We start from the raw sequence: 24731 nt of genomic DNA, 5'->3' as shown, positions 1-24731 counted from the left end.
CAATTTTGTTGAATCATACATACTGGATGTATGTGGTCGATGAATATTGAGGCTCGCGACAGGTATCATTATTTCCTGATCTTCCACAGATGATTTGAGCAGATATGAGTATAATCTACTTGATGAAAATAAGTCCTGAAACATTGAAAAGTTCAAAGAATTCAGAGTGAAGTGGAAAATCATCGTGACAAGAAAAATAAAGTTTCTACGATCTGATCGCGGAGACAAATATTTGAGTTTACGAGTTTGGTCTTCAATTAAAACATGTGGAATAGTTTCACTACTCACGCCACCTGGAACACCATAGTGTAATGGTGTGTCCGAACGTCATAACCGTACTTTATTAGATATAGTGCGATCTATGATGTCTCTTACCGATCTACCACTATCGTTTTGGGGTTATGCATTAGAGACAGCTGCATTCACGTTAAATAGGGCACCATCTAAATCCGTTGAGACGACACCATGTGAACTATGGTTTGGCAAGAAACCTAAGCTGTCGTTTCTTAAAGTTTGGGGTTGCGATGCTTATATGAAAAAGTTTCATCCTGATAAGCTCAAACTCAAATCGGAGAAGTGCGTCTTCATAGGATATCCAAAGGAAACTATTGGATACACCTTCTATCACAGATCCGAAGGCAAGACTTTTGTTGCTAAATTCGGAAACTTTCTGAGAAGGAGTTTCTCTCGAAAGAAGTGAGTGGAGGAAAGTAGAACTTGACGAGGTAACTGTACCTGCTCCCTTACTAGAAAGTAGTACATCAAAGTGAGGAAGCTAATGATAATGATCATGAAACTTCAGATCAAGATACTACTGAACCTCGTAGATCAAGCAGAGTAAGATCCGCACCAGAGTGATACGGTAATCCTGTTCTGGAAGTCATGCTACTAGATCATGATGAACCTATGAACTATGAAGAAGCGATGGTGAGCCCAGATTCCGCAAAGTGGCTTGAAGCCATGAAATCTGGGATGGGATCCATGTGTGAGAACAAAGTATGGACTTTGGTTGACTTGCCCGATGATCGGCAAGCAATTGAGAATAAATGGATCTTCAAGAGGAAGATGAACGCTGATAGTAGTGTTACTATCTACAAAGCTAGAATTGTCGCAAAAAGGTTTTCGACAAGTTCAAGGTGTTGACTACGATGAGAGTTTCTCACTCGTATCTATGCTTAAGTCTGTCCGAATCATGTTAGCAATTGCCGCGTTTTATGAAATCTGGCAAATGGATAAACAAAACTTCATTCTTTAATGGATTTACTAAAGAAGAGTTGTATACGATGCAACCAGAAGGTTTTGTCAATCCGAAAGGTGCTAACAAAATGTGCAAACTCCAGCAATCCATCTGTGGACTGGTGCAAGCATCTCGGAGTTGAAATATACGCTTTGATGAGTTGATCAAAGCATATAGTTTTATACAGACTTGCGGTGAAGCCTGTATTTACGAGAAAGTGAGTGGGAGCACTACAGCATTTCTGATAAGTATATGTGAATGACATATTGTTGATCGGAAATAATGTAGAATTATTCTGTAAAGCATAAAAGGAGTGTTTGAAAGGAGTTTTTCAAAGAAAGACTTCGGTGAAGCTGCTTACATATTGAGCTTCAAGATCTATAGAGATAGATCAAGACGCTTGATAAGTTTTTTCAATGAGTACATACCTTGACAAGATTTTGAAGTAGTTCAAAATGGAACAGTCAAAGAAAGAGTTCTTGCCTGTGTTACAAGGTGTGAACTTGAGTAAGACTCAAAGCCCGACCACGGTAGAAAATATAAAGAGAATGAAAGTCATTCCGTATGCCTCAGTCAGAGGTTCTATAAAGTATGCCATGCTGTATACCAGATCTATTGTATGCCCTACCACTGAGTTTGGCAAGGGAGTACAATAGTGATCTAGGAGTAGATCACTGGACAGCGGTCAATATTGTCCTTAGTGGAATAAGGATATGTTTCTCGATTATGGAAGTGAAAAAAAAATGGTTCGTCGTAAAGGGTTACGCCAATGCAAGTTTGACACTAATCTAGATGACTCTAAGTCTCGGTCTAGATACATATTGAAAGTGGGAGCAATTAGATAGAGTAGCTCCAAGCAGAGCATTGTTGACATAAAAATTTGCAAAATACATGCGGATCTGAATGTGGCAGACCTGTTGACTAAGATTCTCTCACAAGCAAAACATGATCACACCTTAGTACTCCTTGGGTGTTAATCACATAGCGATGTGAACTAGATTACTGAATCTAGTAAACCCTTTGGGTGTTGGTCACATAGCGATGTGAACTATGGGTGTTAATCACATGATGATGTGAACTATCGATGTTAATCACATGGTGATGTGATCTAGATTATTGACTCTAGTGCAAGTGGGAGACTGAAGGAAATATGCCCTAGAGGCAATAATAAAGTTATTATTTATTTCCTTATAATCATGATAAATGTTTATTATTCATGCTAGAATTGTATTAACCGGAAACATAATACATGTGTGAATACATAGACAAACGAAATGTCACTAGTATGCCTCTACTTGACTAGCTCGTTAATCAAAGATGGTTATGTTTCCTGACCATGAACAATGAGTTGTTATTTGATTAACGAGGTCACATCATTAGTTGAATGATCTGATTAACATGACCCATTCCATTAGCTTAGCACCCGATCGTTTAGTATGTTGCTATTGCTTTCTTCATGACTTATACATGTTCCTATGACTATGAGATTATGCAACTCCCGTTTACCGGAGGAACACTTTGGGTGCTACCAAACGTCACAACGTAACTGGGTGATTATAAAGGAGCATTACAGGTGTCTCCAAAGGTAGATGTTGGGTTGGCGTATTTCGAGATTAGGATTTGTCACTCCGATTGTCGGAGAGGTATCTCTGGGCCCTCTCGGTAATATACATCACATAAAGCCTTGCAAGCATTACAACTAATATGTTAGTTGTGAGATGATGTATTACGGAACGAGTAAAGAGACTTGCCGGTAACGAGATTGAACTAGGTATTGGATACCGACGATCGAATCTCGGGCAAGTAACATACCGATGACAAAGGGAACAACGTATGTTGTTATGCGGTCTGACCGATAAAGATCTTCGTAGAATATGTAGGAGCCAATATGGGCATCCAGGTCCCGCTATTGGTTATTGACCGGAGACGTGTCTCGGTCATGTCTACATTGTTCTCGAACCCGTAGGGTCCGCACGCTTAAGGTTACGATGACAGTTACATTATGAGTTTATGCATTTTGATGTACCGAAGGTTGTTCGGAGTCCCGGATGTGATCACGGACATGACGAGGAGTCTCGAAATGGTCGAGACGTAAAGATTGATATATTGGAAGCATATGTTTGGACATCGGAAGTGTTCCGGGTGAAATCGGGATTTTACCGGGTTACCGGGAGGTTACCGGAACCCCCCGGGAGCCATATGGGCCTTCATGGGCCTTAGTGGAAAGGAGAAAGGGGCAGCCCAAGGTGGCTGCGCCACTTCCCTCTCCCCTAGTCCTATTAGGACTAGGAGAAGGTGGCCGGCCCCCTCTCTCTCTTTCCCCCCTTGGGGAATCCTAGTTGGAATAGGATTGGGGGGGAATCCTACTCCCGGAAGGAGTAGGACTCCTCCTGCGCCTCTCTCCCTGGCCGGCGCCCCCCTCCCCCCTTGGCTCCTTTATATACTGAGTTAGAAGCACCCTAGAACACACAAGTTGATCCACGTGATCTATTCCTTAGCCGTGTGCGGTGCCCCATGCCATCATATACCTCGATAATACTGTAGCGGAGTTTAGGCGAAGCCCTGCTGCTGTAGTACATCAAGATCGTCACCACGTCGTCGTGCTGACGGAACTCTTCCCCGACACTTTGCTGGATCGGAGTCCGGGGATCGTCATCGAGCTGAACGTGTGCTCGAACTCGGAGGTGCCATAGTTTCGGTGCTTGATCGGTTGGATCGTGAAGACGTACGACTACTTCCTCTACGTCGTGTCATCGCTTCCGCAGTCGGTCTGCGTTGGGTACGTAGACAACACTCTCCCCCTCGTTGATATGCATCACATGATCTTGCGTGTGCGTAGGAAATTTTTTGAAATTACTACGAAACCCAACAGTGACTCCCAAAACGATAAAACTTAGAAGGTGTTGGGTTCGATTCTTGAGAGTGGCAATCTGGCAATTCTTTTATTTATTTTGTTTTTACAAATAACAAAGAACAATTTGTCTAATTAATACTCCCACTGATTCAAAATAAATGTCGTAGTTTTGAACTAAGCTTAGTTCAAAACTAGGACACTTATTATGGATCGAAGGGAGTATTGGATATGGATTATCATTGGAGAACAACATATTATTACTTTACCGTACATAGCTTAGAAAGTATATATTTTATGATGTAAATCCCATCTTTGCTTAAAAATGGTATTAATCCACATAACTTTTTTTGATCCACATTGCTTTGACTGAAAAAAATCTTGACCACACAAGTTCTACTACCCTGTGAAACTCATGTTGCAATGAAAAAGTCCTAGTCTGCTCCTAAGCTCAAATGAGCTCGGGGTGAACAGTAAAATTAAAAATTGTTAAGGACTTCAAAAAATTCTAAATATTTTTTTTGCAAAAAAACTTTGATAATTGTTTTGAGTGTCTTAATTTTTTCATCATGAAATAATATTTGTGAAAGTCATGAAAAAAATCAGCACTTCAAAATGTTTTCAAAAATAATATTATTGATTTTTTTTCTTTGCCATGATTTCCAGGAATGTGATTTCATGATATGTTTTTTGCAATTGCACAAAACACTCGTCAAAGTTTGCCACCAAAAAATTCTGAATATTTTTACTATTTCATTATTTTACTGCTCATAAGAGAACATTTGAACTCGGGTGTAGAAACTCTGCGTCCCCTATTTTTATGTGTGCTAAAGCGAGTCAGGGCCAAAATCAGCCACGATCCTAGTTTTTTACTCCCTCCGTCCCAAAATATAAGAACATTTTTAACACTAGCATAGTGTAAAAAACGTTCTTATTTTGGGACGGAGGGAGTATCTTTTAATTTTGCAGATTTGAAAATTTAAAGAGATAGAGGACGTGAACCATAAACTGGATCCACGTTCTGTTTGCACCTTTGTGTTTTGCTGCATTGGCCAGGTGATAGCTACCATGTTTTTCCCTTTCATAAATCTCCCTGTTTCAAGTTGCTCTACATTGTTATGACCTGGAGGAAGAGCTTTCCGTTGTAGCCGTCCATCTACCATTTTTTTTTTGCTTCAACCTTTTGCGTTCCAAATGACCTGGGCGAAAAGCTAGAATCCACCCACGACGTCATGCAGGGCCATTCCTGTATGTGCACCATTTCCCTAGCGTGTACGCTCCAGCATTTCCATGCGCCATAAATACCGCTCCCGTCCAGACGTTGTCCAATTGGCCCATATAACAGCAGCAGGCGTGCTCGTCCGCCATATGGCTGCTCTCGGTAAAATATGTATTTTTTTTCTTTCAAACCCTCATAAGCTATTACTCAGTTTTAAAATATGTAAAACTTAGATACATCTATTTCTGCGATGAGTAATTTGAAACGAAGAGAGTACTTCGTGATCGTCTCCCCTCAAGTGGCAAACCGACATGGGCATGGCAGTGGCTTTCTCCCCTTTGCACGGTGCCTAAATCAGAGAAGCATACCTTCTTAATCGTGTGCCGCCTCATGCTTCTTGTGGAGTACTTGTGTCCACGAGCCACTCGAGGCATTAGTAGCAGGCCTCGGACTTGAACAACTTTTCTAAGCGCCCAAACCCGCCTTATAGGAAGGAGAAAACACCTCAAAAAAAAGGAGAAGACATCTCTTCCGGGGTGTTGTTCGCGGTGATGATCTCAACCATATGGATGACTCGTATTAGTAGTGTGTTACTCAGTGGTATTTTTCAACGTTCTACCGACTATGTTTGAAATGTTGGCTTTTTATGCAGAACAAGGATTGGCGTTGCGTGTTCGGAAGACACACCGGGGCTAGGTGGCCCTCCTCCGGCTGCCCTTTCTCATGGCTTATCAATCCTTACTCACGTTGCTCGTACATAAACAAAAAGTATGATGTGAGAAGTAATTAATAAGGAGACATGCAGATGGTGTAACATAAGTCTAGTCATAGTGGGGAGTAACTTAGACTGTTACCACCTTCATAGTGTGAAGTAACATGTATGTGATACTCCCTCCTTTCCGGTTTATAAGACTCAATTCAAAAATCTCACCAACCAAGGTACATGGTGAGTGGTGGAATACTTTTTGTAGTTTGCAAAAGCACCAAATTGATGCTCTTGTTTTCCTCAAAAAAGTATATTTACCAATGCATTAATTGCTATGCATGCATGCATAAATTACATGCATTGGTCAATTTTCTCTTAATACTTGCATGCAATGATTTAATGCACCTTAAAATCTGAACATGTGACGGGGAACAACCAAATTGAGCCTTATAAAATGGAAAAACTAAAATTTTGAGATAAGCCCTATAAACTGGAAAGGAGGGAGTATCATGCAAGCCATCATTTATTAAGATGTAGACTCATTTTGCCTTGGAATGTGTTATGTTACAGTAACATATTATGTTACTTCAATCATCTCTCTCCTCATTAAATACATGTCATGTAAGCAAACTTTTCTTGGGAAGTGTTATGTTACCTGCTATGTTACTCCCACTATGACCTGCCTAATATGTTACCATCACATAGCGGTTCCCAATGTAAAATGACCCTACAAAGTAATGAATGAAGCTCTCTATGTTATCATACATATAGCACTACCCACTATGAAGATAGTAACATAGACAAGCAACATAGCAGTATGCATGTTACAAGTCTTAGTTACTTCCCACTATGACTAGTCTCAAATGAAATCCTAATTTTTCATGGTTTTTAATCTTTTAGCAGGGTGATGGTGTAGCCCAAACCAATGATTTTAAAGCACCTAGAGAACAAGTTCAAATCCCGGAAGATCAAGATGCAACTCAGCTTATGAACTTTCTACAGATGCATCAGAATCTTCGAGATCATCAGGTGCACGTGCAACTACTCAATGATTTTGTGGAGCATATGTAGGACCTACAATGAAAACCAAAGAGCTAATGTTTGAGTTGTGCACTTACATAAATCTTATGCACCAAGACCTATGTATTTTTGAAACCAACATTTGTTATTTACATGCGACATTGATGTGTATGATGGGCGTGCATTGATTTGCATGGTTGAGATATATGGATGCGAGGAATAAGGTGTGAGGGGCCGGCGGGAGCTGTCCGTGGAAAATCACGCTAGGTCGCTAGCACGATGCATCTACCCTAGGCGGATTGGTTTTTCTTTAATTTCTTGTTTCCTTTTTTTCTCTTCGATTTTCTTTGTTTCTTTATTTATTTTTCTTTTCTTTTTCTCAAGACATGTCTACATTTTTTTATATCTTGAACATTTTTTGTATATGTAAACAATATTTTTATATTCTTTTCAAAAATATGCTTCAATGTCTATTATTTTCATACACATTGTACTTTTTAGATATGGATCTAAAAATAATACATGTTTAACATGTTTCATATACATGACTAACATTATTTCAAATATATGTTGATGTCTGTATTCTTTGTACACGTAGTACACTTTTCATATGCAACGAATACATGTTAAACATTTTTTAAATACATGATTAACATTTTTTAAGTATTTTTTGACTACATTTTCCATATACAACAAGAAAAAATTATACATGTTTAATTTTATAAAATACATGACTAGGATTTTTAAATAAAATAATTAACAGTTCTTTCAAATACATGTTTGATGTCTACTTTTTCATAAACACTGTACATTTTTAAAACAGTTCTGAAAAATTTATTTGATATAAGTTTAACATTTTTTAAATATATAATTAACATTTTTTAAATATTTTTTGCCTACATTTTCCATATACATCAAGAAAAAATTATACACTTTAACTTTATAAAATACATGACTAGCACTTTTAAATAAAATGACTAACAATTCTTTCAAATACATGTTTCATGTCTACTTTTTCATAAACACTGTACATTTTTAAAACACATCTGAAACATTTATTTGATATAAGTTTAACATTTTTCAAATATATAATTAACATTTTTACGATGTAAGTACGCTTATTTTAAATAAGTATAAAGTAAAGAGTGAATAAAGCAAAACACCTGGGAAAAAGGCGAACCTACCTGGCCCAGCCCGATTGCGATAAATTAAACATATTTATCTTATTTTAAAAATTATTTCTCATGTTGTCCAAAAATAATTGTCTAATTAAAAATAAAGTAAAGAGGGAAATTAATAATTTTATAAAACAAACTAAGGCAAACTAAATGAAATAAACAAAAAAAGGAAAGTTGAAAATCCGTAAAAGAAAAAGAGATCAAATAAATTTGGTCAAAGTCGACGAAGTTTAACTTTGGGCAAATCTTATATGTATAGTAAAAAGAACCAAATGAAGTATTGTTAAAACACTTGGACACTTGCACTAAACAACCATAGGAGTATTATTTAGCTCACCGGTACCATCCATTTCAGAAAATAAAAAGCTAGTACAATTCATGAGGCCTTCGCGGGAGAACGGAGAATTCCCCGTAAGATCGATCAGAGCTTGAGGGTGAGCGCGAACCCCCCTACCGCCACCATGACGAGAAGGAGCACCTACGCGAACCGCAGGAGGCCATTGGCGAATGCGAGGACGCGTCCACGGTCATCCTCATCCTGGGCGCCGGAGAGGCATGGAAGCCAATAGGCGATGGACATCCCGACGGCCACGATGGCAAGAATGGCGGCGAGGACGCCATAGTAGGCCGCCCTGTTTTCGCCGAACACCTGGCCCTTGGCCGACTGGTACAGCCCGACGCTCATGTCCACGACCATGGTGAGAGAATTAAATACCCACAGCTCATGCGCGAGCACAACTCGAATCGACGGCGCCAGTGTGCTGTCGCCGGTTGATGCAAGCTCCGTGATCCAGCTAAAGGCACCCGTGTCCACCGTGGTAGCGTGAACATGAAAGCCTGCTGCGGTGGCCATGCTTGGTCAGCAATCAGCTCAACACGGTGGAGTGTGGAGGGACGAGGAATTGGACGCAGCTTCAGTGCCGTAAGGCCACCTATCTTTGGGTCCCTGGCATGTGGGCCAGCCACCTGTTGAGCCTACATGTCATAAACACAAAGGCAGGTGCCATAAGGCACCGAAGCGTAGTACGCATCAGAAATGTCAGGTGATATATTTATAAGGGTTGTTCTCTGTCATGATACCACCTCGGTAGCAACTACTCCCTCCGTCCGCGAATAAGTGTATATCTAGCTTTTGTCATAAGTCAAAGTTTTAAAATTTTGATCATCTTTATAGGGAAAAGTAGCAGCATTTATGGCACTAAATTACTATCTCTAGATTCATTTTGAAAATGTACTTTCATAATATACCAATTTGATGTCATATATGCTACTACTCTTTTCTATAAAATTGATTAAAATTTTAAATTTTTAACTTAGACCAAAAACTAGATATACACTTATTCGCGAACTTAGGAAATATGAGTTTTCGTGGAAGAGACTACAATGGCCGTTTACTGGTAACAAAACTCAGTACCGAACCACCAACACCACCCCGCGACAGCCATTTTCTTTTTCTTTTGAGAAACTCCCCGTGACAGCTTTTTTTTAGGAGTCCCCGTGACAGCTATGTGTCGCCTACAGGTGACACAGTAGTAGTCCGGCCCATTAGCTGCGTCTTCTTCTTTTTCCTTTTTTCGTTTTCTGTTGTTTTTTAGGTATTCTTTGTTTTTCCGCTGGTTTTCTTTGATTTTCTTTTTTACTTCATTATGTTTCCGGCTTCTTTGTTTTTGCGACGGTTTTCATTTTTCTTCTTTATACTTTGTTTTTCTTTGTCCCTTTCTTTGGTTTTTTTATTTCTTTGTCGTTTTCTGCTTTTCTTTGTAGAGGTGAAATCTTTTGCGACGGTCTTTCTTTATAATTTGATGAGTTTATACTGTTGTGTCAAGTTTTTTTGTGTTGGTTTGATTCTTTGTAGAGGTGAAATCTTTTATGGACATCATGGCGAAGATATAGTGATTCGACGGCCTACACTTCTAGGGGATTATCCCCGGCCCGAGTACGTTCATCGATCAGGGCTTCTTGAAGGCACTTTTAAAAATTATTATTGGTAATGTTCGTGCGGGTGAAAGAGTGACAACATCGTTGCTTGCAATCTCTTTACCGTAGTCTTTGTAGTATTTCTTCGAATAGATATTAATAACGCGAAGTTGTTTAGAAGAGATTTCATTGTAGTTCTTAGTCATAGGAGTTACTTTGCATTTTTTAGATATTAGGTACAAATCAGTGTATCTTTATATCAAAGGAACAAAAAAAATTCGACGGATCAAAGGAACAAATGTTGTTGCAATAAATGCTTTGGGCTGGCCCATGTGCAGGGCGAGCGCCTGGTTTAGTTTCTTGTTTTTCGTTTCCTTTTATGATTTACCATTTTTACAAAAAAATAAAATTTTCATGATATTTAAAAAAATTGAAATTTAAAAAAACTTTGCAGTTTCTATAAAATTTCACAAAATTTGATTAATTGTTTTTAATTTGTAAAAAAATTGTTTTCGAAAATATTTATGAATCTTAAAATTAACTATATTTTTCCATTAATTTAATTTTTTTTCATAATTTAAAAAAAAAATAAGGAATTGAAAAGAAAAAAAACAACGTATAGAAAGCCACTAGACAAAACAGAGAAAATAATAGTACAAAAAAATAATCCAGAACCATTCTGAACCGAAGAAAGAAAAATAACGTGAGCCCGTTTCACACTGAAAGAACGAACATGTGTCCAATTCCTTCCAACTAAACGGCCATCACGCATATATGCAATTAACATTCGACAATTAACTAAGATGCGGATAAGATGCATTCATCTTCATCACATACTAATTGAGTTCAGAAAAGATAATACTACTAGTAGTGAGGTTTCTGCAATTTCCTTATTCTTCTTTAGCTTAGTTGCGGAGAACAGAGCTGCTTCAGAACGTATTTGGCTACCCCGTCGTCGTCACGGCCACGGCCACCCTTTGCTGACACGAGATGCACCTCGCTTCAGTTTGATGACATACAACATTCCAATTAACCAAACAGCAGTATATCCAATTCCTCCAAACTAAACTAAACGGCCGCTGAGCCCGCCTCACACTAACCAAATACAGATCAAACACTTCTTCCTCAAAGAAAAGACCACACCTTCCAGTTAGGCATATCCAACCATTCAAGTTTAGGGAAAGCGGCCAACTCATTACATACATGATCACCCTTCTTGCAGCGGCCTGCGTGCACGAGGCTGAGTCCTCTCCCTCTCGACATTGTCGATCACGCGGTTTCCCGCCACCGCCACCTGGGAACGACAGGAGGAACTTTTTCTATGAAACTGAACCACTGGGTCTCTTTCATAGTACATTTTCTGGTCATGCCGGTGTGTTCTGCTGCACGTCTGACGTGACGTGGACCTGCCAAATGCCCAAGCCCAAATGCTAGCTTGCGTACGTCGTGCCAAGTGGTGCTGCTGCGAAAGATAGCGCGTTGCACGTCGATAATGCGCTCGCGAGGCCAGAGCCCTTTATTTATTTATTTTCTGTTTCTTGTGAGAACTCTATTTGTACTTCACAAAAAAATCTGAAAAAAAGTGTGCTTATACATATAGTTGTTTTAACGGTTCCACGTCGCCTCGGTCTAATCTTGTACATGACTCTTCTCGACATTGTAAGGTGTTTGAGCTTCAAAAATCAAAAAATAGATCACTAAAGTACGAACTATACATGATGTTGATGGGGGTGGTTCATTCGGATAACGCGGAGAATAACACTCCCTCTGTTTTTATTTACTCTGCATATTAAAGTTGACTGAAGTCAAACTTCATAAAGTTTGACCAAGTTTGTAGAAAACAATATAGACATTTATCATAATAAATCTATACGATGTGAAAGTGCATTCAATAATAAATCTAACGTTGTTGATTTGTTATTGTATATCTTAATATTTTTGTTTATAAACTTGGTCAAAGTTTGTAAGGCTTGACTTTGACCAAAGCTAATATGCGAACTAAATAAAAACAGAGGGAGTAGGGAGTACATAGATACACCTCGTACAAAATCGAAAAAGGGTTTCCCCTGCTTTGTATTCCAAAGCAATCAACATTGTACAAAAGAAATACATAAAGTCTGTCAAAATCACATACTGAAAATAGATTTAAGCATAACTTAGGCAGGTAAGGTCAGACAACAAAAGGCAAGTAACAGCCCCTTCTGCAACTGCTAGAAAAAGCGCAAGGCGTAATCACTAGCCTTGGGGCTGGGACATGGGCGGCGCGGTGCGGCGGCCACTTCGCCAGATACAGCTGACCAATTAACCACTAGCATGTATACAATACAGTTAGGAACCAAGAAATCAGAGAGTAAGCAGAGTTCCTGATGCCAGTGAATGAAGAAAGAAAAAACCTGGAGATTGCGTTAAATACTCTCCCTCCGTGTACCCCCCGTGCCCCCCCCCCCCCCCCCCCCCCCCCCCCCCGCGAGCGGGGCGACCGGGGCGGCCCTCCCTCCCCTTGCCGCCCAGCCCCCTCCTCCCGCCGCTGCCGCCGGCTGGCGTGGCCGGACGTTGCTCGCGCAGCGCCGTGGCGAGGCCGGCGGCGGCGGCCCTCTTCCACTTCCCCTCGCGGTTCCCCGGCTCGGGCGGCGGTTTCCGGCGATGGTGCACCTCGGCGGGCGGTGCTCCGGTGTAGATCGGGCGTAGATGCGGTGGCGGCGCGACCCTTTGGCGGCGGTGGCGGCTGGCAGCGTGGGTCGGCCAGCGGAGCCCTGCAGGCCCAGATCTGGGCCCTTTTGGGTCCGATCTGGGTCAGGGCGGGTTGGTTTGGCCTCCGGCGGGTCTCCTCCGGCTGGGCTGTTGGGATGCGGTCGTTGGGATCGGCGGTTCCGCGCTGCGTCGGCTGCAGCGTGTCTGCAGGAGCTTAACGGACCCGTTCTGGGCCCGGCTGGGCAGGGGGTCCGGCGTGCTCCCGCGCCTGCGTCTGGTCTGCTACTGCTTGTGCTAGTGGAGGTTGTCCCCTCTCATGTGGTTGTGGTGCTCCCAGTCCCTATCGGCGGTGGTCTCGTTTGGTTCGGCCGGCCTAGTGTCTACGATGGAGAGACGACGGTGGTGTCCTCGTGATTGTGGTGGCGCAGGGTGGTGGGCGGTTGGCGTGGTGGAGCCGCCGGTTGGTCCTGGGTTGTGGGTTTGAGGGGCAGGGCGAAATCCCTCTCTGGTCCGCCCGGCACCGACGCGGTGACGCCTGCGGGCGCCATCAACCTTCTTGAAGGGCGTCGGGAGTACCTCTCCCCCGCTTCCCTCCGTGTACCGGGAGAAATCCTAGGATTCGTCCGGGCAGCAGCGCCGTCATCGTCGCAGTCCTTTTTGAAGCTGTTGCTTGGTTCGCGGCGACTCGATGGCATTGGAGCATGGTGAATGTCTCCGGTGGGCGCAACGGTTGCGGGATGCTTCAGCTTTCGTTCATCCGGTGCTGCCGGCATTTCTTTCTCTTACTTTTCTCTTGTTTTTCTTTTGGGCATGGTTGTGCTGTTTGCCCCAGCGTCGAACTTCTGGTTGTATGGGTGGTTGCTATATTAATATAGCGGGGCGCAAGCCTATTTCAGTAGAACAACTTAAAATCAGTAGTATAGCCTGTGACTGAATTTTCTTCAGCATGCATTTCAACCAGGAAGTTTGATACTATAACTTTAAACTGGCACCAAATCAATACTTTTCAGCTACGGAGTGCAAACCTTTCACCCCTTAATTCTGCACTGCATTGTACTAATTAAGTTCAGAAATGAAAAAGATAGCACTAAAGAGCACTTGCATTGGACTACCACTATGGCAGATCGTGTAGTGATGGTTTCTGCAATTTCCCATTCATAGATGTTCTTCAGCTCCACTGCAGAGAAACAGAGTTTGCCCATTCATAGATGATAGATCGCGCTTCTCACCAACATAGCTGCTTCAGAACGTACTTGAGCACCTCCGGCATCGTCATCTTTCGCCACTCGCCAAGGTTCCAGAGCTCTGACGCAGGGTACCTCCCTCCCTCCGTGGTTGTGCTCCACTGCTCCTGAAGCGCCGCACTGCACACGTGGTGCCGTGTTCATTCTGCAGCCGTGTCAGTTTGGCATCATCTTCATCGTCTGTCTTTTGAATGATGCAGTTTGACGATGCAGTGGAACACAGGTTTATACGAGCAAAATGTTCTTTCTTACATTCAAAGAAACAAAACGAAATTCCCCACTTGCATTGAAAGAATCAAAGCATAAAGAAGCAAAACGCAATAGCGATACAGGTGCAGTTTCAGCTTGGCAAAACGAAATTCCCCACAGGTTTTTGCTGTATCAAAACCTCGCTGGATGATATCGTTTAGGGCTAGTTCTGTGTTTGGGTGTCCTTGGATTTTCGCCCCACGTAAGCTGCTCGAGGACAAGTGCTTGCAGTGGGTTTCCCAAGGATGCGTTGAATTCGCTTTCCCCTTTCTCGCCTCCTTAGTAACTGCAATGGTGAAAACTTTGTATTTCCGTTATGTCAAAATAATGGAAAGGGGTTATGCCCGGTTTAAAAAAAAGTTTCAGCATGGCAACGCCTCAGGCCCAAGCTCAGAAAGAAACACAACGAAATTCATCACTTCCACTCAAAGAATAAAATCGTGCCAAAACGAAATTCATCACTTCCATTCAAACAACAACCGTGCCACGCAGGTTCACTACATTAAAGGGCCTCCGGCCCCAAGTTCAGAAGGAGATAAACGAACTGTGTTGGTTACATCCAAAGAACAAACCATGCCACGCAGATTCAGTACAATGAAAGTCTCTGGGAAAGTTCAGAAAGAAATAAGACGAAACTCGATACATTAATTCCAGGGCACCTGCCCAAAGAAAAACAAAACACTTCCTTCACCAGCTCGCTACAGACCATGGCACACTTGCACATCTTCAGCATGGACAGGCCTCCTCAGCTTAGTATGACTCGTGCTTTGCCAGCCGAAAAGATCCGTGCCACCAGTCCTAGGCTGACACCATTTTGCCGAGTATATAATATGAATTAGGAAACACAGTTTGGTTTATGGAAAAACACATGCTGAGAAATTAGGTATAGATGCCAATATTCTTGAACTCTAAAAGGACGATTTTGATAATCTAAGTAACCATATGGCGTTTCAATGCATGAATCGAATGAGTCAGAAAATTGTCTTGTGAGAATATGGACCATGGTTGACACAATCCGAGACAATACTAAATATCCAACCAGTGGACAGTGTTCAGATATACCTTGCCAGCCATCTACTACCTAAACAGCGTGTAGATATCCAGATCTTCGCCATGAAGTCGTTGGTGCTGCTCTTGAAGCCCAGGCACCCAACGTGAAGAGATCTCTTGCATATCCTCGCCCAGCCCCAGCCGCTGCAAACTGTCCAATCTCTCTACATGGCTTAAGTTTGGACAACCACCCACATGCAGCTCTGCCACTTCAGGGAGGTTGGAGACCTTCTCTAGGCCTTCACAATCCTCAATAACAAGGACCTCAGAGAGCACTGGGCGGTCCTCCACGGCCTTCAAGCTGTTTAGTCCTATTAAGGTGAGCTCCTTCAAACAGGTGGTGCCCTTTCCAAGCTGTTGCGGGAGATCCCTCAGCTTCGGGCAACCGTGAAGTTGCAATTCCAACAAACGAGGCAGCAGTCGCACCCTTGCAGGTTGGGCATCCTCTTTTCGGATCTCAGCAGCTCCATCCACTCCGCTTACATCAGCAACAACTTCTTCCTCAAAAAAAGACCACTCCTCCCAGTTGGGCATATCTGCGAAGATCAACCATTCAAGTTTTGGGAAAGCAACAAACTCATTACATACATGATCACCCTTCTTGCAGCCAACAAATTCAGGTCCAACCTTGGCAACTGCATGTGCTCCATCAATTCTCACATATTTCAAGTTGGGTAGGTGCCCGATCGGTGGAAGTTCCTCACATGATTGTACATCTATGAGTTTCAAGTATATTAAGGAAGACAAACAGGTGGTACCAAACCAGGTGGGATACCGCCGACCAAAGAATCCAACAATAGATAGGTCTTCCAGGTTGTCTGGAGGTATTAGCTGCTCAAAGACCTTCTCAGTATTTCCAACATCTTCTTCTGAATATGACCCCTCTCCACGTTCAGTCCACTTTAGGACTAGTTCTTTTAGATGTTTTTTGTCCGTCAGCACTGCATTTGTACTAGAATGAGTTGCTCTTTCCAATTTAACCATGCCAAGATGCCTCATCTGCGACCAAGAAGACAACTCTTCCAACTTCCATCCATCTTGTACAAGTGCATCATCACTTCTATCACCAACAGGATAATATCCTAAATAAGTGAGGAGCTTCAGTTTCCCCATGCCTTTTGGAACTTGATTGATTTCTGTGCCATAAAGATCAAGACATCTTAAACTGCACAACAATGTAATTGCCAAAGGAAGACCATGCAGATCATTACACCATTTCAAGCTCAATACTTGAAGGTTCTTTAGGGAGCCAATGGATTCCGGAAGACAAGATATGCCAGTATAATCCAGATTAAGTAGACGTAGATGTATCAATTTTCCTATATATCCTGGAATGCTTTGTACAAGTGAGTAATTCAGTACCAAAACACGAAGAAGCAGAAATCTCTTGAACAATGTATCCTCAATTCTCCATGGACCCTTAACAGTTAGGAAAGTCCTCACCTTAACATCCACCTTATCCACTCTAGGTAAAACTAACATATCCTTCTTAATAACAGCAGTAACACGTCTAAGTTTTGACATATTTCCACCCCTTAATGTCGCAACATCTCCAATAAAACATTCTTCTCTTGATATATTTAAAGCAAGCTGTCTTAAGAGGTCATGCATTTTGCATTCATCCTGGTCAAAATTTATCATTTCTGGCTGGAGGAGATTTCGATGGATTAGCTCGTAGTAGTACTCTTCTGCTATGTCTTCTATTAGTTGACCTTGCTGCTCCTCGATGAAGCCTTCAGCAATCCATAACCAGGTAACTTCATCACGTTCAATGACAGAATCTTCAACATACAAAGCACAATAAAGGAAACACTGCTTCAAACGATGCGGTAACTCATCATAGCTTAGATACAAAGCTTCTTCTATTTCATCCAAGAGGATGCTCTGAGAGCCAATAAATCTACCCAAATACCTTTTCCACTCATTCTCTGTTAGTTCTCTGCTTGACAAAGCACTAGCGGTAACCTTGATTGCAAGAGGAAGGCGACCACACTTATGAACAATCTCAATCCCTGTTTTTCTTAAATTCTGCACTTCCTTTTCTTCCTCGATGTTCATGCTCTTCCAAAGTAGCTCCCATCCCACTTCTACTGCCATGAGATCAACTTGATGGGTATGGTCTATACCTATTCTCTTTGTAATTTGATAATCTCGTGTTGTTACCAATATTATTCCGACACTTGTTTCGTGAAATGCAGGTCTCAGTAAATCTGTCCATACATTGGAATGCCACACGTCATCAAGAACGAGAAAGAAACTCTCGCCTTTAATTGTTTGTGCAAGATTTCTCTGTAGCTCTGTTATGCTTTCTCCTTGCTCACTATGCACACCAATATTCCGGAGGACCTCTTTCAAAAGAGTTACTTCACTGTAGTCTTGCGAAACAGAAATCCATGCGTGCATCTTGAAGCTTCCTTTTATTTTCTGATCATTGTATATTTTTTGAGCTAGTGTTGTCTTACCAACTCCTCCAGTTCCAACGATACCGAGCTTGTAAGACTTGTATTCCTTGTGTGCAAGCACTAAATCCACCAACTTCATGCTAGAATGTATGATCTCCTTCCCCACAAGGTTGGGCTCAACAAGATTGGAACTTCTTATCAGTTTGGATGTTGGACCATTTCGAGTAGGTTGTGTACTACTGTTGAAAGTCGAAAATATCTTGTCATTTGCAATGTTCTCAATCTTTTTGTTCAGGCTTCTAATCCGAGTAGCAACATCACGGCGTGGCACGATGTTGCAAAAACAAGAGGAAACTGAAAGGCCTTTACATGCAACTGATTTGCCTGATGATGGTGAAGGGTGGCCAGCAAGTAGCTTGCTTCCTTTACATCTAGCCACATCCAAGATTTCATCAACATCATATATAACATCTCTCAGTTGACCAAGCCAATTGTTTACTGCTTGCTCTTTTATCCTCCTTTTCTCAGCATCGTATATACAACACTGAATTAGTTCCACTCGCCGCAGCAGTTTTGTGAGTTCTTTTTCCACCCCTAGGATTAGTATGGCCTCATCTGTGATGATATCTTTCAACTTATTGGCACATGATCCAAGCAAAGATGCTAGAACGGCTGCCATCAAACAGATGAAATTGCGCGCACAGGGGGTAGATCACCAAAAAATACCAGGGTGACTTGTTCCGTAGATGGCAAAAAGTGAAGGCTGAAAATGAATGCACAAGGTATGTTAATATGCTTTCACAATGACAAACGTCGTCACAATGACAAACGTCTCTCTTTAAAATTATACTGGTGTATATAAGGCTTACAGGAATTTAGAATAATGGAGCTATGCAACATACAGATTCAGGATTAGGGCCAAGTACTGAATTATAAATTCCTGAGTTGGCATTATATTCTTTTATATGATTTGTGCTTGCAAATTTTAACGTGTGTTTGACTTTCGTATGTTAAAATTATTTATTATTATTATTTTTGGCTCAGTTGAATAGCCATCAGATTGCATCTGCATAGCAGCCAACTCACTGAATGGTGCACTGAGTTACAACATATACAGATTAATCATCCAGCTATATATTTTTATTTGTCAGATCTATCTTAACCCTAAATCGTTTTCCCAGATGGTAGTCCAGAAATCATGATAATTTGTTACAATGTAGTCATGAAAGTAAAGTTGCAAGCTCTGAGTACGATAGCAAGTCTTACCTTGCAAACTAGTCTTCCAGCAAGGAAAAATCGTCAATAATAAAATTCAATAGTTATCATTTTGAAGACACAGTTTACTCCAATGGTCAGCCCATCGCTACTCTTAAGATCTCGTAAGATTGAGCCCAAGCCAGATTTAAAAATAGATAATAGAAGATTATCAGTCAATCACCAAGAGAGAACCCTGCTGCTACATCTTCAATACATAATAGAAGATTATCAATCAGCTAGTGAACAAAAGGAGTGTTAGAGATCCAGTAGTGCAGAACATTGAGACCCAATATATACCTGAATACATGCCGGTAACAAAACTGATAAGCCACTGCTGAGAGTGCTGCGAGATCTCGGAGAGCGGCGCAGGATCAGTTCAATCATAAGTGATCTGTGGAGCAACATGAACAACTAACAAAAGCGACCAACATGAAACTTTGCCTGCGTGCAGTGGAGGTACACTCTGATTAACTGGAGAAGATGAATGGAACGAACAAAACCGTCAGATTTGTTGATGGCTTACCAGATCTATCGGCAGCATATTGGAACCAAGCAAGAGCAAATAGTGGTTGGATACTACTTTTGGAGCCTGCGGAAAAAGATGCAGACTCTCTGGCTAGCAGAGTCTACAAAGGCAGCCTCGAGTCTTGTGAAAGAAATTAGCAAGTTGCCCACTTGCTGGCTGCTTAGTGGCATCGCTGTTTAATTAACTGGTAGCTTTCGTCAGTGCCAATAATAGATTAAGTAAAGTAATAACACTTGCCCGTACAAATGAAAAGATTAACAAGCTTTCTCGGTCTACTCTATTAGTATTGTTTACCTCGAGATTCCATGGGGACACGTGAGACCCCCTGCAAAGAGTTATTGTTTTCACAGATACCTGCAAACTAAATAGATTAAGTCTGCTGACATGCCCAACACAGCACATATATATTGTTTAGACACAACCTCTTGTAAAAGGAATCAATGTATCTATGCATTGTATCAAATATCATAATTGACGGGAGCATATATTGTGAACATCGCGTAGTAGCTACTTGTTTCTTGAAACACTAGGATAAAACAACACAAATGGTGGTCTTCTTCTGGCTTAAGGACACACCGGTCGACACATCCACTCCTCCAACAGAAATGAAGCAACTGATGCCAATACACACCGGTCCAAACATCAATTATTTGGTCGAGACCTTACATTTTCTCGCTGAAAGAAGAGTAGGACTGACATCAATTAGTGCAATTTATCTAACCGGCCTGTTACTCTGATGGACCGACAGACCTTGGGACGAGGCGGAAGCAGCAGCAGAAGCAGCAGGAGGAGAGACGCATCGTGGTCGCCGCAGATCTTGCATGCCGGTCGGCGTGCAGGTGGCGCCCTCGGCCGCGAAGCAGCTGGCTGCGGCGAGCGTGGACGAAGCCATTAATTGGTGGGGGCGAGGGCCGCGCAGAGGAGTGAGTGAGGGTAGCGGAAGCAACCGAGAGGAATCGCTGGAAGATTGTGTGGAGGGGAGGGATTTCAGTCGGAGGGGGAGGACGACGACGGCCGGGCAGAGGAACGGCGGCTCCGTTCAGGCGATGGGGAAAGAAAACGAGGAGATGCAGCAGGCCAACCCAGCCCTGTAAACAACAACGGTTTCTCGGGCCGACACCACTCGCTTCAGCAGGCCCTAAACAAGCCCATTTGGGTCAAGGTCCAACAAAAGAAATCTCCAAAGGTTCGCGACATTCTTTGAAACACGAACACTTTTTTTTAAACAAATTGGTTTGAATTGTCTCAAAAAAACAAATTGGTTTGAATTGTGAATATTCGTAGGCACGAACATTTCTAAAAATAAGGATTTTTTTGGAAACACAGACATTTATTAGAATTTGGGAACACTTTTTTCGAATTTCAGGAGAAAATTTCAAAAACGTGATTTAAAAAAAACACTGTGAATACTTTTAAGCACGGACATTTTTCGAAAACACAAGTTTTGGAAACTTTCTTAAAAACTTGTGCACATGTTTTAAAAACCTAAACAAACAAAAAAACCAGTAAAAAGAAAAATCCCGGTCTGAAACATTCTACAATGTTCTTGAAAATGGTAACATAATGTTCACTTTTTATGCTAGATAATGGGCCGTCCCACCTAACGCTCGCTTCGATCCTCCTATGTGAAAGGCCAGCCTGTCTGATGCAAAATGCACAAAATAGGATTCACCATCAGGGGCTCCTTCAATGAGAATTTCGTCATTCAAAAATCACTACCATGAAGAAAGTGTATCCCAAAGATTTCATTGTAATTTTTAGTTGTACGAGTTACTTTATAGTTTCTTGGATCTTTGATTGTACTTGTAAATTGTATTTTTTTTTGAAAAGGGGATTCCCCGGCCTCTGCATCAGAAAGATGCATACGGCCATGTTATTAACCAAATAAAGTAGTGTCAATATGGTTTCAAAGGTCTCTAGAAGTAATAAAAAAGCACAGAAAGCTCACACAGAGCCAATAAGGGCTAGAAACACCAACTAGCCAAGAAAAGACGCCACAACCGGTTGGCTAAAACTAGATAGGGAAACTAATTGCCTATCCTATTACATGACCGCCATCCAAATCGGTTGAAGATATCCCGAACTACCATCTCCCAGCGGAAAGACCCAGTAACCAAATGCTCCCTGGCCTCCGTCTGGGTGAGTAGCGACCACGAACGGATCAGAGCCGTAGTTCGGAATATGACCTGCAAAAAATGTATACATGATATTCTGTTAAAAACCAAATCATTTCTGCAAGTCCAGATAGTCCACAACAAAGCACAAACTCCAACCCGAATATGTCTCGCTAAGTCAGGCTCAATCCCATTAAGCCATGTCCCAAATAACACATTAACAGAATTCGGTGGATTGATATTAAAAGCAATGTGGACCGTCTGCCAAAGTACCTTGGCCAACGGGCAATCAAAAAAGAGGTGTTTGATAGTCTCATCCCGATCGCAGAAACTACACCTAGTAGGTCCTGTTCAATTACGCTTTATCAAGTTGTCCTTAGTTAAAATAACTTGTTTATGGACAAACCACATAAACACTTTTATTTTCAAAGGAACTTTGACATCCCAAACATGCTTGGACGTAGGAATGGAGTTCGAATTAATAACATCAATATACATTGATTTAACCGTGAATACTCCAGACTTAGTCAATTTCCAGCGTAATTCATCGGGTTGTTGTGAAAGCTGGACCTCCATCAGTCTCCTAACTAGACGGAGCCATTCTTCCCAACGATTGCCCGCTAGCGTTCGTCGGAACTGAATATTAAGGGGGGTAGATTGAAAGACCGATGCGACGAACACCTCACGTCGTTGAACAATGCGGTACAAAGACGGATATTGGATGGCCAAGGGTGTCTTGCCGAGCCAAGTATCCTCCTAGAAACGTGTACTCGTGTTGTTTCCAATAACAAACTTCGTCCTATTAAACAAGGACTGTTTGACTTTCATCAGGCCTTTCCAGAAAGGTGAATCGGTCGGCCTGACTGTAACCTGGGATAAAGTTTTTGTCTGGAGGTACTTGCTGCGAAGGATTTGAGCCCACATAACATCATTCTCCGATGAGAGCTTCCACAGCCACTTGCTAAGAAGGCATTTATTCTTAACTTCTAGATTCTCAATACCTAGACCCCCTTGGTCTTTCGGTCTACAGATGATATCCCATTTGGCAAGCCGATATTTTCTTTTAAGCTCATCACCCTGCCAAAAGAAACGCGATCGATAGAAGTCCAGTCTCTTCCTAACACCAACTGGGACCTCAAAGAACGATAGGAGAAACATTGGCATACTCGTGGCACCGAATTAATCAGGATTAATCGGCCTCCGTATGACATGAGCTTACCCTTCCAGCAACTCATTTTCTTCTCAAATCGGTCCTCGATGCACTTTCACTCTCTGTTTGTCAGCCTACGATGGTGGATTGGAATCCCCATGTAAGAGAAGGGTAACTCTCCCAACTCACACCCAAACAATTGCCTATAAGCATCCTGTTCGTCTTTGGCCCTACCAAAACAGAACAGCTCGCTCTTATGAAAGTTAATCTTTAACCCGGTCAATTGTTCAAATAGGCATAACACAAGCTTCATATTTCTCGCCTTGGCCAAGTCATGCTCCATAAAGATGATTGTCTCATCAGCGTACTGAAGGATGGATACACCTCCATCAATAAGATGAGGTACCAATCCACCTACTTGACCATTTTCCTTAGCTCTTCCTATCAAAATTGCTAACATATCCACTACAATGTTAAACAGGATAGGGGACATCGGATTTCCTTGTCTTAGGCCTTTATGTGTCTGGAAGTAATGACCTATGTCATCATTAACTTTAATTCCCACACTACCTTTTTGCGTAAATGATTCAACCTGTCGGCGTCAGGCTTCATCAAAATCTTTCATACGCAATGACTGTTGGAGGAATGGCCATTTGACCTTATCGTACGCTTTCTCGAAATCCACCTTAAAAATTACTCCATCTAATTTTTTGGAATGGATTTCATGGAGTGTTTCATGCAGGACGACCACCCCTTCAAGGATATTTCTGTCCGGCATGAAAGCAGTTTGGGACTGTTGCACCACAGAATGCGCAATCTGTGTGAGCCTGTTAGTCCCGACCTTGGTGAAAATTTTGAAACTAACATTGAGGAGACAGATCGGCCTGAATTGCTCAATTCTCACAGCATCCGTTTTCTTGGGAAGCAGTGTGATAATCCCAAAATTCAAGTGAAATAATTGAAGCTGTCCAGAGAACAGATCATGGAACATAGGTAGTAAATCCCCCTTAATAATGTGCCAACACTTTTTATAGAACTCTGCCGGAAATCCATTCGGTCCGGGAGCCTTATTGTTTTTCATCTGTGCAATAGCATCAAACACCTCCTTCTCCGAGAACGGGGCAACCAAAATATCATTATCGGCAGCCGATAGCTGGGGCACATCCTCAGTCCTGGACTCATCGAGGGACACACAATTATCCTCCGGAGGTCCAAATAACTGCTTATAATAATCGGTAATATATGTTTTTAGGTTATCCTGACCTAAAATAGTGCCCTCGTCTTGCTCAAGCTGAAAGATACGCTTCTTTCTGTGCTTGCCATTAGCTATCAAATGGAAGAATTGAGTATTCGCGTCCCCTTGGACCATTTTGCGGACTTTAGCACGCAAAGCCCACTTCAATTCTTCTTCGCGGAGCAGTTCTTTCAACCTCTTCTCCGCCTCATTTTTAACCTGAAGCTCAGCTGGCGATAAAATAGTGGATTCGGCCTGTATGTCCAGGGCCTGTATAAGAGTAAGGAGTCTATCCTTTTCAATCTTATATACACCACTGAGGTGCTTAGCCCAACCCCGTAAGAAACTTCTCAAATGCCTAATCTTATTCCGCCAACGCTCTATTGCAGTCTTGCCTCCTACACCTCTATCCCATTCCCTGGCAATCAAGTCCACGAACCCCTCACGTTCAAACCATGACATCTCGAAAGAGAAGGTGTTCTTGTTACCCACGTGGTTCGGCTCCCCTGAGTCCACGAACAATGGGGTGTGATCAGATATTCCCCTCGAAAGAGCTTGCACCGTAACCAGAGGGAACTTTTGTTCCCACTCCACGCTCGGAAGAACTCGATCAAGTTTTTCATAGGTAGGGTTTGGCAGAGCATTAGCCCAGGTAAACTTTCTACCAGAAAGCTCTATCTGTCTCA

General features: G+C 42.0%; 1 protein-coding gene across 8 annotated transcripts; it reads right to left on the bottom strand.

Annotated features, from left to right (window-relative positions):
• Positions 1–14745: 14745 nt before the first annotated feature.
• Positions 14746–20612, bottom strand: LOC125542621 (putative disease resistance protein RGA3). 8 transcript variants are annotated; one of them, XM_048705710.1, is made up of 7 exons: positions 20124–20612; positions 19842–19901; positions 19545–19731; positions 19319–19462; positions 19031–19226; positions 15375–18527; positions 14746–15115 (listed from the first exon to the last, which is right to left on the bottom strand). In XM_048705710.1, the coding sequence occupies exon 6, from the start codon at positions 18441–18443 to the stop codon at positions 15390–15392; it is 3054 nt and encodes a 1017-aa protein (XP_048561667.1). In that variant the 5' UTR covers positions 18444–18527; positions 19031–19226; positions 19319–19462; positions 19545–19731; positions 19842–19901; positions 20124–20612; the 3' UTR covers positions 14746–15115; positions 15375–15389. The 8 variants fall into 8 exon arrangements, with proteins under 8 accessions (XP_048561667.1, XP_048561672.1, XP_048561673.1 ...); XM_048705715.1 differs by having other exon boundaries at positions 19545–19719; XM_048705716.1 differs by having other exon boundaries at positions 20298–20612.
• Positions 20613–24731: the final 4119 nt, after the last annotated feature.

This window comes from Triticum urartu, chromosome 3 (genome assembly GCF_003073215.2).
Source record: "Triticum urartu cultivar G1812 chromosome 3, Tu2.1, whole genome shotgun sequence".
NCBI classification, from domain to species: Eukaryota; Viridiplantae; Streptophyta; class Magnoliopsida; order Poales; family Poaceae; genus Triticum; species Triticum urartu.
This window is presented reverse-complemented; position numbering and strand designations above follow the sequence as displayed.